The sequence below is a fragment of the Theropithecus gelada genome, chromosome 17, assembly GCF_003255815.1.
Source record: "Theropithecus gelada isolate Dixy chromosome 17, Tgel_1.0, whole genome shotgun sequence".
In the NCBI taxonomy this organism is placed as follows: Eukaryota; Metazoa; Chordata; class Mammalia; order Primates; family Cercopithecidae; genus Theropithecus; species Theropithecus gelada.
This window is the reverse complement of record NC_037685.1, coordinates 53,412,537-53,426,718: the sequence shown is the minus strand read 5'-3', so window position 1 is coordinate 53,426,718 and position 14,182 is coordinate 53,412,537. Positions and strand designations below refer to the sequence as shown.

Sequence of the window (14,182 nt, the reverse complement as noted above, 5' to 3'; positions counted from 1 at the left end):
GGAAGAAGACACCTGAGAAGAAGCCATCAGATATGGCGTTCAGAAAGTCACTGGGGCTGACAATGGCTTCGGTTCAGTAGTGAAGGTGGGCCCAGATTCATTGTCATGGAATAGGTGGGGAAAGAGGAAGTAGGTGCTGCCATTCTCAGAATCTTGATGGCAGGGTGTGGAGAGACCAGGCTGTAGCTCAAGAGGGAGGAACTTTTAGAGGTTAAAGGGCAGGAAGAAACTAAAGACGAAGAGACTGAAAGTGAAAGAGAGAGGAAGATTGTTTCCGTATCTTGTCCTTTGTTAATCAGCTGCAGTGAACACAGGTGTGCAAATATTTCTTTGAGATCCTGGTTTTAACTCTTTTGGGCATATCCCCAAAAGTGCAATTGCTGGATCATTTGGCCATTTCTCTTTTGATATTTTAAGGAGCCTCCGTCCTGCCTTCCATAATGCTGCACCCTTCTTCGTTCCTGCTAACAGTGCATGAGAACTCCATTTGCCCCACATCTTCACCAACACTCATCCTTTGTTTCTGTTGTGTTTTGTTTTTTGATAATAGCCATCCTAACAGGTGTAAGGTGATATATCATGATAGTTTAGACAGATAAATGAAAACGGAAAGTATGGTATATCCATATGATAGAATATTATTCAATCTTAAAAAGGAAGAAAATCCTGCCATCTGGGGCAACACAGATGAACCCAGAGGACATTATGCCAAGTGAAATAAGCCGGGCACAGGAAGGTAAATATTCCTGATCATACTGATGTGTGTCTAAAACAGTCAATCTCTGAGTAGCAAAGAATCCAACAGCAGTTTCCAGGGTTGGGGAGGGGTGTGGATTTAAGGAAGTGGGGAATTATTATTCAATGGATATAAAGTTTCAGTGATGCTAGAAGAGTACGTTCTAGAGATCTTCTGCACAGCATCCTGCCCATAGTGAACAATATGTATTGTGCACTTCAGAATACCTTAAGAGGATAGTTCTCATGTTAAATGTTCTTACCACAAAAAAACAAACAAACAAAAACAAAACAAAACAAAAAAACCCAATGCAACACAGGAGCCTATGGAGGGGATGGGTATCTTTATTACCTTGATTATGGTGCTGGGTGTCCCGAGTGTTTCCATAGGTCCAAACCCATCAAATTGGGCCCTTTAGATATGGGCAGTTCTGTGTACATCCATTTTACCTCAATTTATTGTTTAAAAAAGAAGAGAGGGAATGGAGGGGCCAACCGCAGCAGCTAGGGGAGAGGTGGGGAGAAGATGCCTCCTCCATTCGTATGGGGATTATTGCCAAGGCTGTGTTATTTGCCCCGATCTTCCCCACTTCCTATGGGCTTCATGCAATACTTGTACAACCAGCGATTTAAAAAGAAAGGAACAGGGGTGGAAGCAGTGGCTCACGCTTGTAATCTCAGCACTTTGGGAGGCCGAGGAGGGCGGATCACTTGAGGCCAGGAGTGGAGACCAGCCTGGCCAACATGGTAAAAGCTCATCTCTACTGAAAGCATAAAAATTAGCCAGGCGTGGTGGCGCACGCCTGTAATCCCAGCCACTTGGGAGGCTGAGGCAGGAGAATCGCTTGAACCTGGGAGGCAGAGGTTGCAGTGAGCCAAGATTGTGCACTGCACTCTAGCCTGGGCTACAGAGTGAGGCTCCATCTCAAAAAATAAAAATAAAAATAAATCAAATAAAAAGAAGGGAACATCCCAGGAAAAGCAGGGATTATGAATGCCAACTGGATTGTTTTAGTGTGATGATTAAATTGTGATTTTGCTTTAAAAGCTTAGTCCTTGTTTTTATAGATTGGTACTAAAATATTTATGGATGAAATATTTTGGGATTTGCTTTAGACTAAAGAAAATGAGAAGTGTATTTTTGTTTCTCTGGAGCAAGTTTCTGAAGGAGATCCTGGAGGAATCAACATGCCACACCAAGCCCACATCTGTGTTCACCGTCCGCCGGGTGTCCCCATGGGCGGTGTATCATGCTGTGTCCTTTTATGCAGGGAGTGAGTTCACGGGTGTGCCGTTGCTCCCAGGAGTGATCAGTCTGCACCTGCCTCACCCACACCCACACTAACGGTATCTGTGTCCAATCTGGAAATCCTTGGGGGGAAAGAGGTTTCCCACCTCTGGGTGCTAAACTGTGGGTGCTTTTCTCAGTCACCACGGGATGAAGGCTTAAGACTTCCCTAACCTCCTCTCTTTCCAGGATGAACTGACCCTGAGGACATCATTCCTAGTGTCGTACAAGTGGCCCGCTCCAAGCTGAATGCCCTGTAGGCTGCTAAACTTAGCTTCTGCCCATTTGCAGTGAGGATGCAAGAATCCCTGTTGAGGTCCCAGGCCCCTCCACCCACAGTAACTGGTCACCTTCCCAGCAAAAGCACCCAGCCCACGAGGGTTGGCAGCAAGCTGCCCAGATGCAACAGAAACCACAAGGCATGCGAAGGCTTAAGCAATGGGGCCGAGCTTTATTGAGGTAATCACATTCACTTTCAGTTGCTCGCAGTGATCGGCAAATAGGTGAGTTAAAAAAGCTTTCTGCTTCCATACTGTTCCATCTACCTTCAGAAAGCAGTAAAATTAAATTGTGCAATGAACACTTTCCACCTTAAGCATATCATGACAGTTCACAAATTTGCCAACAGACAATGCAAAACAATATTTACAAGATAGACCCTTTGTAAGTTCCAAATTTAGATACTTGTGGTGTAATTCTAAAACTAACACCTCATGTTTTCCAGGTAAGGAAGACCAGTCATTATAAAAATACTTTATATAAATTCAAAGTCAGAACTAAAAGCATCCAAGCCTATAAAAATATCTTTTCCTAATAAAAGTATCGATTTCTAGATAAATGTTCTTTATCAACAACAGTTCCATAAATTTTCAGGAAGTACCCACTTTGTCAGAGTCCACTTAAAAGGAACCTGTCAAAGTGACTGCCATGCTCCTCTGTCAAGCAGTCTCTTGTTTTCAGAGAGGGACCACATATTTGATCACGTTGTGTATGAATGGCGCAAGTATCCTACAAAAAGTTAACTCAAGTGTCTATTTATTATGAAAGTCATTTATAAAGACAAACTCTTCAGGCTAGAGAAGGAACTTTCAGGTTGGTACTGCCTTCTGGAGAAGACAAAAGTCTCCTTATGACGCAGCTACATTTTACCTTGAAATGTTTAGCTTGGGAAACCTGTGATTGCATTTTGACCACTATCTGAAATCAGCTCATTCATTTCATTCTGCTTACTCTCCTTTAGGGCATGGTTGGGGTGATTTCTTTGTGTCTGTGCTCTCTTTGATCTCCTAAAACACACTTTCAGCAGCAGGTAGCACAATTCTGCCACGTTAAGCAGCATGCAAATCACAGATGCAGAAATCATAAAAATGGTAAACACAGTCTTCTCTGTTGGCCTAGAAATAAAGCAGTCAACAAGGTTGGGGCAGGGATCAATCCCACATTTCAACACCCAGGGCAGGTGGTACCCATTGTAAAGGAAGTAAAACACATACATAAAGGCTGCTTCGAAGATGATTCGGAAAAAGATGCTGCTGGTGTACGTCCACCACAGCGACCCCTCTATCCGAACCTTCTGCTTTTTAATGTCCTCTATGTCTTTGAATTCATTCCTCTTGTCTCCTCGCCTGAACTTGCGGGTGGTTTCGTGCCTGTAGTAGGCCACGTGCATGGCCACCAGCAGCGCTGGGGTGGAGACGAAGATCAGCTGGAGGGCCCACAGCCGGATGTGGGACACCGGGAAAAAGTGGTCATAGCACACGTTTTTGCATCCCGGTTGCAGTGTGTTGCAGACAAAGTCCTCCTGCTCGTCGCCCCACACTTCGTGAGCGGCCACGACGAGGATCATGACTCGAAAGATGAAGATGACCGTGACCCACACCTTCCCGATGCTGGTGGAGTGTTTGTTGACACCCCCAATCAAAGTGTGCAGGGCCCCCCAGTCCATTGTGCCGGTTTATCCCTAAACAGACAAAAGCGGGCAAAGGTTTATTAGTGGAAGAGGCCCTGGGAAAGTGACACAGTGATATTACAGACTGAAGCCAACTTTATTTTAAGGTAGGCTGTGGTATTTTACAACTTCAACTCCCTGCCCTGCTAGTCTGAGGCTTTCTGAAAAGGAATGCTCACCCTAAAAACATTGTCATGCTTGGCCAGGTGCGGTGGCTCACGCCTGGAATCCCAGCACTTTGGGAGGCCGAGGTGGGTGGATCACGAGGTCAGGAGATTTAGACCATCCTGGCTAACAAGGTGAAACCCTGTCTCTACTAAAAATACAATAAAAATTTAGCCGGGCGTGGTGGCGGGCACCTGTAGTCCCAGCTACTTGGAAGGCTGAGGCAGGAGAATGGGGTGAACCAGGGAGGTGGAGCTTGCAGTGAGCTGAGATCACGTCAGTGCACTCCAGCCTGGGCGACAGAGCGAGATTCTGAGATTCTGTCTCACCAAAGAAAAAAAAAAAATCTCATGTTTTTGGTCAGAAATAACTTTTCAGAGGAGGGGGTTCAGATCATCTTGATTCAACTGAATTCAGATCATATATTAGATTGCTGTTTGCATTAATCCAGGAACACAGGTAAACGAATTCATTTCCAAGCTCCCTTTTAATCACTTTCTGAGCTGTTACACCGTTTGGCTTTATCCAAGGGCTACTCACCGAGCTTCCACAGTAGATTTTATTCATTAAATAGCTTATTCAGGGAAAACAAAACTTCCATTGGAATGACATAATCTAGTTTACCCAACAGACTAAGAAAAAACAAAATACTTACTAGCTTATTTATACAATATATTTATACTTAATTCTAGCTTGAATAACATCATCTGCCATACTCATGTGTTCTTAGGAAATCTAATATTGTCAACTACTGAGAAAGCCTCTTCTAAAAGAGACTCACAATCTTTTATAAAGATTGCTCCATTGTTCTCCAACATATCTTCAGTATAACCAAGCCCACGTTGGCTCTGCCTCCCCAGCGGGTCCTGTTTGCGCCAGGGGCGGCTGAGGAGGGGATCTGCTGCCCCTGCCACCCGGGGCCTCCTTCCCCATTAATGCACTGATTCTACATCCCAAGAGAAAAAGGACTTCTTTACAGCTATGGACACTTTTGCTATAATTCAAACAGTTGCCTTCTTATCCTACACTGCCACAGAAGACTATAGAACTGGTCAGTATTCTCCTTTGAAAAAGAAAAGGAGGTATCACGGACCCTTTGAAAATTTTCAGAAAGTAAGAGACCTCTCCCCAGAGGAATTCACTCAGGCATTTTTTTACAGGCTGCCAGGGCATGAGGGAGTCACCAAAGTCCTTCTGTTCACCGGTCTTAGACTTTCTTGTCCCTGAATGGGTTAGGGACACCTGTCAGCCTCCCCCTCTCATGCCAGCCCCCTGGACCTCACGCTCTGGCCCACACACCTGCCCCTCTGCATTATGCTGGCTGCTCCTGGAAGCAGTTGGGGGAATGGAGGCAGCCTCTCCCCACCCAGGAGTGCCTTGGCCTCGGAGTGGGGTGCTACTGTGTGCCCCAAGGCAGCATCTTTTGGGAAAGTGACACAGTGATATTACAGACCGAAGCCAACTTTATTTTGAGGTAGGCTGTGATATTTTATAACTTCAACTCCCTGCCCTGCTAGTCTGAGGTTTTCTGAAAAGGAATGCCCACCCTAAAAACATTGTCATGCTTGGTCGGGTGCGGTCAGCAGACCTGTCGGAAAAGTCCGACTCCTAGTTCCGTTGGCTTTCTGAGAAATTGTTTTTTTTGCCCTTGGCTGCGTTATTAATATTAAGCAACAATTCTCCATTCCCCCCTCCCCAGCCCCCAGCAACCACCATTCTACTTTCCGTGTCTGTGATTTTGACTGCTCTACCGACCTCATAGAAGTAGAAAGCCACAGCACTTGTCTTTTGGGATTGGCTTATTTCACTCAGCATCGTGTCCTCGAGGTTCATCCACGTTGCAGCGAGTGACAGGATTTCCTTATTTGGGAGGCTGAATGCTATTCCACCGTATAGACGCTCCCCATTTTGTTTACTCATTCACCCATCGATGGACACTGGGTTGCTTCTGTCTTTTGGCGGTTGTAACACTACCGTGAGTAAGGTGTACTCATACTTTCTTCAAGACCCTGCTTTCAAGTCTTTTAGGTATCTTGATGTGAGATTGCTGGATCTCATGGTTATTCTATTTTTAATTCTTTAAGCATTTCTCTTATTTTAAAAATCAAGGTAGTTGCCCTCCTCCAGGAATTGGGCCCCTCTTTTCATTCTGAATAATAATATTCTCTTCTCCTGTGGAAATGCTGGTACTAAAAATCGGCAATGCACCTATGCGTTTAAAGGAAGAAAAGTAAAGGCGATGCCGAGCTTGCTGAGAAAAATGAGGTTAAACCCAATACAAGCGTGTCTAGGCCCCCAGTCACTCAGGACAGTCTCCTGGTTCACAGCGTCCTCCTGCAAGAGCCACAAAGGCCCTGCTATTCGTAACAGCAGAAGTGATCCAAGGGAGGGGCTGTGTCCTCTCTCCAAACCTGCCCGGTCCTGAGTGGGCTGCCCCTAGGCGCTCAGTGCCCCGAGCTGGTGTTTCCCAATCGAGACAGTGAGAGAGTGGCTCTTTCCATTCTTTTCCCGGTCGTGTCACTCCTGAGGGGCTCACCAACCAGCCCTCGAGATCTGCCCTGCGTATCATTCTCTGCAGGCCAACAGCCAGGGAGAGGAGAGCTCCCCTTGCAAGTGTCAAGAGACAGGCCAGGGTGATGGGCCAGTTGAGGGTTACCAAGCACCAAATTTCCAGCACATTGCTGCCATCACTGGCCAGTCCTGGCTGCCCCAGGAGAGGCTCCGACTCATGGAGCTGTGGGAGGATGGCGGTAAATGCAGGAGACTCAGCAAGTTTTAAGGAGGACTCAACTCCACTGGCTGCTCCTGTCCTGACTTTCATGGGTGGACAGGGTGAGTGGACAGACTGCAGAGGGGCCCAGAGGAAGGATGTTGGGGGTTGGGGGTGGCAGAGAAAGCGCCAGCCCCCAGGCTCTCCCTTGTAAAAACACGAAACCATAGGGCATGATCTTTCACAAATCCTCTTGGTTGGAGAAGATTTGAAGGTTATTTCAATGTGTGAAGTTGTCACTAATTTCAAATTACTTTCCAAAATCATGACATCCACTGGGACCCGCTGTAGCTGTAGTAAACAAAGTACTTCTTTCCTCTCCTGCTTCTGGAGGGCTGGAGCCAATGGGAGGAGCTTTTCCAATACAAAGTAAAATATTAACCCTTTCTTCGGAAACCGGAGAGGTTCATTTTAACTGGTGCCTCTCTGGTTGTCTTTTAAGGAAAGAATAGATATGCTTCCCTTCTGCAGTCTTCAACTTCTAAGAATGTGGTTACATTTAAACTTAAAAAGGTAAACTGTGATAGGTTTTGTGGTAAATCTATTCATAGTGAACAACTTAATGCTGTATTCTTGATACTAAAGCTCCAGTTTGAAATATCTAGCTCTAAAAATAAGTAAACCATTGATTTTACTTTTGAGGATCCACACAGCATTATGAAGATAGATTATTCTTTCCTTTTACAACTCAAATAATTAAGATCGATTGGCATTTGATTGCAGTAATGAAATTTCTTGATTGTTTTAAAACTTCTTACTTGGGAAATTAATTACAACTAGCTTATTTAGCGATGCCATTATAATTTCACTAATGACAGAACCAAAACTAAAGCCCCCAAAGTTGGAGTGTTACCCCTCAGCATATTTTTCTAGATAGCTCTGTTCCACTTTCAATGTCATTTAGCAAAAAAAAAAAAAAAAAAAAAAAATTTTTTTTTTTTTTTTTTGGGACAGAGTCTTGCTCTGTCGCCCAGGGTGGAGTGCAATGGCGCAGTCTCAGCTCACTGCAACATCTGCCTCCCGGGTTCAAGTGATTCTTGTGCTTCAGCCTCCTGAATAGCTGGGACTACAGGCACATGCCACCACACCTGGTTAATTAAATTTTTTATTTTTTAGTAGAGACGGGATTTTGCCATCTCGGTCAGGCAGGTCTTGAACTCCTGACTTCAGCCTCGGCCTCCTAAAGTGTTGGGATTACAGGCGTGAGCCATCACGCCCGGCCATCTAGGGAATAGTTGATAGATCTGAGAACAGGAACAGGTGCCTCCCAATTTTGAAGGTAGCTTTGGATACTCGGGGAGTCTGCATAGATTAAAGGAAAACAATGTCAAAGCAAAACCAGCAAACCTGAGTCCTGTTTCCAACGGCTGCCAGCGTTTCAGACTCGAAGAATGAGGGCAAGGTCCCTCTGCGAGGGTGTCAGAGCTCCTTCTCCTACCCCACTGGAGTGCCGGTGGGGCACAGTGATGATACGAATGTCAGTCTTTGCTCGGTCAGTGAGGATGTCCCCTGTTGAGGGAAAAATAGTAGTTGTTGCCATATTCCTTCAACTCCCCCCTACTCGCCGCAGTGTGTCCCCTGAATAAACTTTGTGGGTATTTTTCTTCATTCCCAGAACTGTTATGAGGTAAGTTCAGAAATTGCCAGCTTCCTGATGCTCTGTATTTTGCACACATAAAATAATCAAACGTGCTCTTTAGTAGGATCTTCTCCCTATCAAAATAACGGTAACACCCAATCTGAGGCCTCAAGCCCACTCCTTGAGAAATACAAAAAGGGACAGGGGAGAGTTTGAGACACTGGCTACTCCCTGATCCCCAAATCAGTGGTTTTAAAAAAAATCTCCAGGCTCTTTCTTTAATCAAGAAGAATAGATTTCTTTTGTCTCTAGAAATCTCAGGTCATCCAAGGGACAACCTGATAGTTGATTTTTAAATTTAGTGACAAAAAACTTCAGCAGCTGTCCTGATAAAGTAACAGCTAGTGATAACAATGGGTCTAGGATTCATATATTTCAAAATAAACTTACTAAAAGTGAAACATTTCTGTCTATGGAGTCCAGATGTAAAAATGAACAACTCATGGAATTATGTATGTTTCTTACATCATTTAAGAATTCAAAGAGTTAAAAATTAATTTCCATTAAGTTAAACTTTCCTTCTCTGGGTCTTGTTATCAATATATGTTTGTTCATTCAAGCAAACCTGTGTCCTTTCCAAACATTTAAGCTCAACTAGATTTAAATGACCCTGGGAATAAAAATGGAGCAGGCCCTCTGGGGTTCCAGGTCTACGCTCATGCACTAAGCAACTAAAACAGAAATCATAACCTATGGCAGGTGGCCATTGGAAGGTTATGCCCTCACAGGCCAAGCAGCTTGGGTCAGAAATTACTTTCCCACAATTTTATCCCATTTAATATTTAAACTAATGTATGCAAACTGCTCACAGCACCTGGAATATTCAAACTGAATTAAAGATGCATGAAGAGGGCGTGTAAGTTAGAATTTTTCTTTCACCATACTGAAATTGTTTAGCCAGATCTTCTGCACTTCTTTTCCTTCCTAACACTCAGAATTCAGAAGAGAAAACATAAGAAAAAAAGCATAAAGTCATCATTACCTGTATCAGAATTTGTTTACAAAACAACCAGAGGGGCAGGTGAACGGGCCAGCGTCTTCCAGGCTTTAATCACTGCAGTGGCAGTGAGGTGCCCTCCACACCCCCAGTTATGTGACAGGCTAGAGCCCTGGTGTTCTGTCCTCAAAACCCCCCTCCCCTCCTTGGCAGGCTTCAAGCAACACCCCCAAAGACGCTGCTGGATCCAAACAACAGACAAAGCTCTCCACAGGAGCAGTTCTGAGCAGCACCCTGCAATTCTAAGGAGACTGCATGGGGGCAGGACATTTTCTTCTAGAACACTGGTTAGATTCTGCTAGAACTGGGGCGAGAAAAGAGTTGTATGGCATAAAATCTACTTGAGGGAAAAGAACAACCTGGCATGGTTAAATCAGACACTAAACAGAGTGCATGTCCACCCAGGGACACTGAGGTCGCTGGGCCAGCGTCCCCGCCTGGCTGCAGGTCCCTAGCCCCTCCGGGGGTGCAGAGCTGCGGGCAGGCCACGCTCACCCGGACCGTCCTGCTCCCCAGGAAGGGAGGCCAGTCCCGTTTGCAAAACACAGGATGCCCGTGACACCGGGGACTGGTCTCCTTCACCGACAGGAAGTGCCTTCTGGCGCCTGCACGTTTTAACTAAGATGTGTCGCCAGTTACTTTTAATGACTGTCCTCCACGCTATTGTCACCAGCATTTCACAAGTTTCTCGGAAGCCCCGTCACGCAGCCCATCCCCTGCGGTTCTTCGGGGACTTGTGCATCGGCCCAAGTGGAGGATTTGGCTGAACTGAGACCCGCATCCCAGACCTGGGGCTTTCTTCTTCCCAAATCCAAGGGGACACGCCGGTGACCCACAAACGCTTAGAAAATCCGACACGCGGCAAACGAAACGGGGGAAAGGGGCACCGGCCCCCACTCTGGCCTCTTAGACACACGATCCGAAACCTTCCTCCAACCTGTTGTACAAGTCAGAGGGGACCACGCTGGGGTGAAAGTCAAACCAGTGCGTCCTCGCTCCTCTGCGGACAGAGACGGGGCCCCCGGGCCGGGGCCGGCGCTGCGGGCGGGCGGGTGCGGATGGAGGCAGGTGGGGGCCCCGCGAGCGCCCCGACCCCCGCCCCTGCCGGCTCCCGAACCCGACAGGAGCGACGGGGAGGTGGGACCAGCCGCCGACCTCGCCCGCTTTGGCTTCTCGGAGGAAATTCCTCCCCCGCGGGGCCCAGGTGGCGCCGCCGCTCCCCCCCGCACGACCCCCGGTCCGCGCCCGTTCACCTGCTCGGCGGCCCTGGCGCGGGCTCTGCGCGGGGCGGCGCCCTCCGCTCGGGCTGGGAGGCGGGTCGGGCTCGGGCGCTCCGCTCGGCTGCGGGTGAAGACCGCGGCTCCCACCTGCCGCGCCTTTTAACCGCGCCCCACCCCGCCTCTGCCCTGACGCGGCTCGGGCGGGCTACGGGAGGCGAGCGCTGTCACTCCGCGGGCCCCGCGCCGCACCTGCCCCGGGCGCCCTAGGCGCTGGGCGCGGACCGTCCCCCGCGGGAGCAAGGGGTGCAGGGCAGGGGCTGTACCCCGGGGCCCGGGTGCGCAGAGCGGGGACCCTTTTCCCGTGGCGGGGGGCGCAGGATGGGGGACCCCTAAGAGGTGCGCAGGGGCCCTCTTTCCGGCCCTTGGAGGGGACGGGGTACCAGGGATGTAGGGGGCTCTCCCTCCGGGGCGCAGCCCCTCTGCGCGGGTGCAGGTGTGGGGTGCCTGCCCAGGCCCTCGAGGGGGCCCTTCCTCCCTAGCGCACCCGTGGCGAGCAGTGTGAGGGGCAGGCTGTGAATTAAAGATGCATGAAGGACACATCCTCGGTCTTTCTGGGCACTCCAGCCTTCTCCTAGCCCGCGGGGTGCACAGCCCTCTCCTGTAGCAGCCTGGAGGTTCTTTATTAATTAATGACCACTTAGAGGGTTGTTTTTATGAATTACCTCCATCCTTTGAAGCCTCCTCCGGGGAAGCGGAGCGGGCCTTCCTCGGGACAGTGCACCAGGAGAGACCCCATTGCCTCCCTGCTTTTCAGTCAAGACTAGAAAGCCCAGGGCCAGTACAGGGAGTGGTGCAAGGGCCGGTGGGGTGGAAACGTGGGAAGCTATTTAGGGACCTGGCTTTACAGGTTCAAACCTGTCATGCATCGGACAAAAGATGTGTGACTTGCTTATTCTACGAAATTGTTTGGTAATTAAATGTCCCCACCTAAACCATATGCCACTTGTTGGGTCATATTCTCCCATGAAACAAGATGTCTGTTAAAGGTCGTGGAAGTTGAGCCAAGACTTATAAAAGTCCACCTTCCAAAATATTTTATTTGAGGAGAACGAGGTTCTTAGAGAATTTGCCCGAGTCAAGTTTTAAAAACTCTGGGGAAGTCCTGGAAATGGCCTTGAACCTGGAGGGTGGAGAGACACAGAAATCTCTAGGCCTTTTTTTTTTTTTTTGACGAAGTCTGGCTCTGTTGCCCAGGCTGGAGTGTGGTGGTGTGATCTCAGCTCATTGCAACCTCTGCCTCCCTGGTTCAAGTGATTCTCCCGCCTCAGCTTTCCCAGTAGCTGGGATGACAGGCACCCACCACCACGCCTGGCAAGGTTTTGTATTTTTGATACAGCTGGGTTTCTCCATGTTGGCCAGGCTGGTCTCGAACTCCTGACCTCAGGTGATCCACTTTCCTCAGCCTCCCAAAGTGTTGGGATTACAGGCCTGAGCCACCGCACTGAGCATCTCTAGGCTTTTTTTTGTTAGACATCCATCCTCATACTGCCCAGATGTGCCCTGTGCAGTGCATCTTGGGTGTTCTCTCCTGCCCCACACAATTTAACTGCGGTGGACTTCCCAGTCTCCTCTCCATTCCTCTCCCAAACAGATGCTCCAGCCAGGATCAGCTGTTTGCACAGTAAAATAATTTTTCTAAGCAGATTGTAAACTTCTTTGGGGATTATAAACAGTTTAAGCTGCTTCTTCTTCTTCTTCTTCTTCTTCTTCTTCTTCTTCTTCTTCTTCTTCTTCTTCTTCTTCTTCTTCTTCTTCTTCTTTCTTCTTCTTCTTCTGCATTTCTACAATACTAAGTACTTTGCTCATAGTATGTGCTGCTCCATGAGTATTTGAATATTGCTTGGCAAAGCTGAACTAGCATAGCAGATAGTCCTGGAAATAGCTTTTGTTTTTTCTAAAGCATGCCCTGTTCTCAATCCTGCACCTGGTTCCATGCAGTACTGTGTCTGAGCATTGACATTCTGGACCGGTGGAAATTGTTCTAGGACTGGTGCAGGATAGAAGTTTCAAACCAAAGTTGTTGCAGATAATGTGTTGCATTTGCTCAGGTGTCTAAAATAAACCATCTCATCACTGTGTAAAATATCTCTTCTTCTGTTCAGATTACCTATATTAGTCTGCATGGCCTTAACACTGAACACTGACCTTCAGTTTTTGCCACTCATCAGATAGTCTTGTTGCAGCAGAAATTAAATGTGGACTGTATAAAACTTAAGGACTTGATGGGATGCTCATTTGAAAACTGAAAATTAGTTGTCTTAGTCCATTTGTGTTGCTATAACAGAATACCATAGACTGATAATTGATAAAGAAAAGAAATTTATTTTTCACAGTTCTAGAGGCTGGGAAGTCTGATATTGAGATGCTGGCATCCAGCTGGGGTTTTCTTGCTGGGTCTTCCCATGGCGGAGGTGGAAGGGCAAAAGAATGAGAGGGATAGGGAAAGAAAAGAGAGGTGGGAGTGGAGAGAGAGTAGGGGGGTCAAACTCATTGTTTTTCAGGAACCGACTCCCAAGATAACTAACCCACTCTAGAGATCACAGCATTAATCCATTCATGAGGGCAAAGCCATCATACCTCATCACCTCTTAAAAGTCCCTCCCATCTTTCAACACTGTTGCATTGGGGATTAAGTTTCCAACACATTAACTTTAGGGGACACATTCAAGCCATAGCATTCTGTCCTAACCCCCAAAATTCATGCCTTTCTCACATGTGAAATACATTCATTTCATCCCAATAGTCCCCAAAAGCTTAACTCTTCCAGTACCAACTGAAAAGTTCAAAATCCAGAGTGCCATCTAAATCAGATGAAGCTGAGACTCCAAGGCAGGCATGACTCTCCTGAGGCAGACTCACTTCCAGTTGTGCACCTCTGAAATCAAAACAGACTATCCACTCCCAAAAGACAACGGTGGGGCAGGCATAGGAGAGGCATTTTCATTCCAAAAGGGAGAGATAGGCAAGAAGAAAGGGGCAACTGGTTCCAGCTACATCTAGAACCCAACATGCATGTGTTAGGCTGTTTTTGCATTGCCACAAAGAAATACCTGAGGCTGGGTAATTTATAAAGAAAAGACAGGCCAGTGTGGTGGCTCACGCCTATAATCCCGCACGTTGGGAGGCCGAGGCAGGAGGATTGCTTGAGTTCAGGAGTTCAAGACCAGCCTAGGCAACATAGTGAGACCTCATCTCTACTAAATATATATATATATATATATGCTGGATGTGGTTGTGTGTGCCTGTAGTCCCAGCTACTCAGGAGGCTGAAGCAGGAGGATTGCTTGAGTCTGTGAGCTATGATCTCGCCACTGTGCTCCAGCCTGAGCAACACGGTGAGACTGGTCTCAGAAAAAGAAA

At 47.4% G+C, this 14,182-nt stretch overlaps 1 protein-coding gene across 6 annotated transcripts; it reads right to left on the bottom strand.

Annotated features, from left to right (window-relative positions):
* Nucleotides 1–2,448: 2,448 nt before the first annotated feature.
* On the bottom strand, nucleotides 2,449–11,160 carry GJB6 (gap junction protein beta 6). Of its 6 annotated transcripts, none has more exons than XM_025364317.1 (5): nucleotides 10,796–11,160; nucleotides 10,038–10,160; nucleotides 9,360–9,469; nucleotides 8,254–8,415; nucleotides 2,449–3,983 (listed from the first exon to the last, which is right to left on the bottom strand). In XM_025364317.1, the coding sequence occupies exon 5, from the start codon at nucleotides 3,966–3,968 to the stop codon at nucleotides 3,183–3,185; it is 786 nt and encodes a 261-aa protein (XP_025220102.1). In that variant the 5' UTR covers nucleotides 3,969–3,983; nucleotides 8,254–8,415; nucleotides 9,360–9,469; nucleotides 10,038–10,160; nucleotides 10,796–11,160; the 3' UTR covers nucleotides 2,449–3,182. The 6 variants fall into 6 exon arrangements, with proteins under 6 accessions (XP_025220102.1, XP_025220101.1, XP_025220104.1 ...); XM_025364318.1 differs by having other exon boundaries at nucleotides 2,455–3,983; nucleotides 9,360–9,475; nucleotides 10,796–10,828; XM_025364316.1 differs by lacking the exon at nucleotides 9,360–9,469.
* Nucleotides 11,161–14,182: the final 3,022 nt, after the last annotated feature.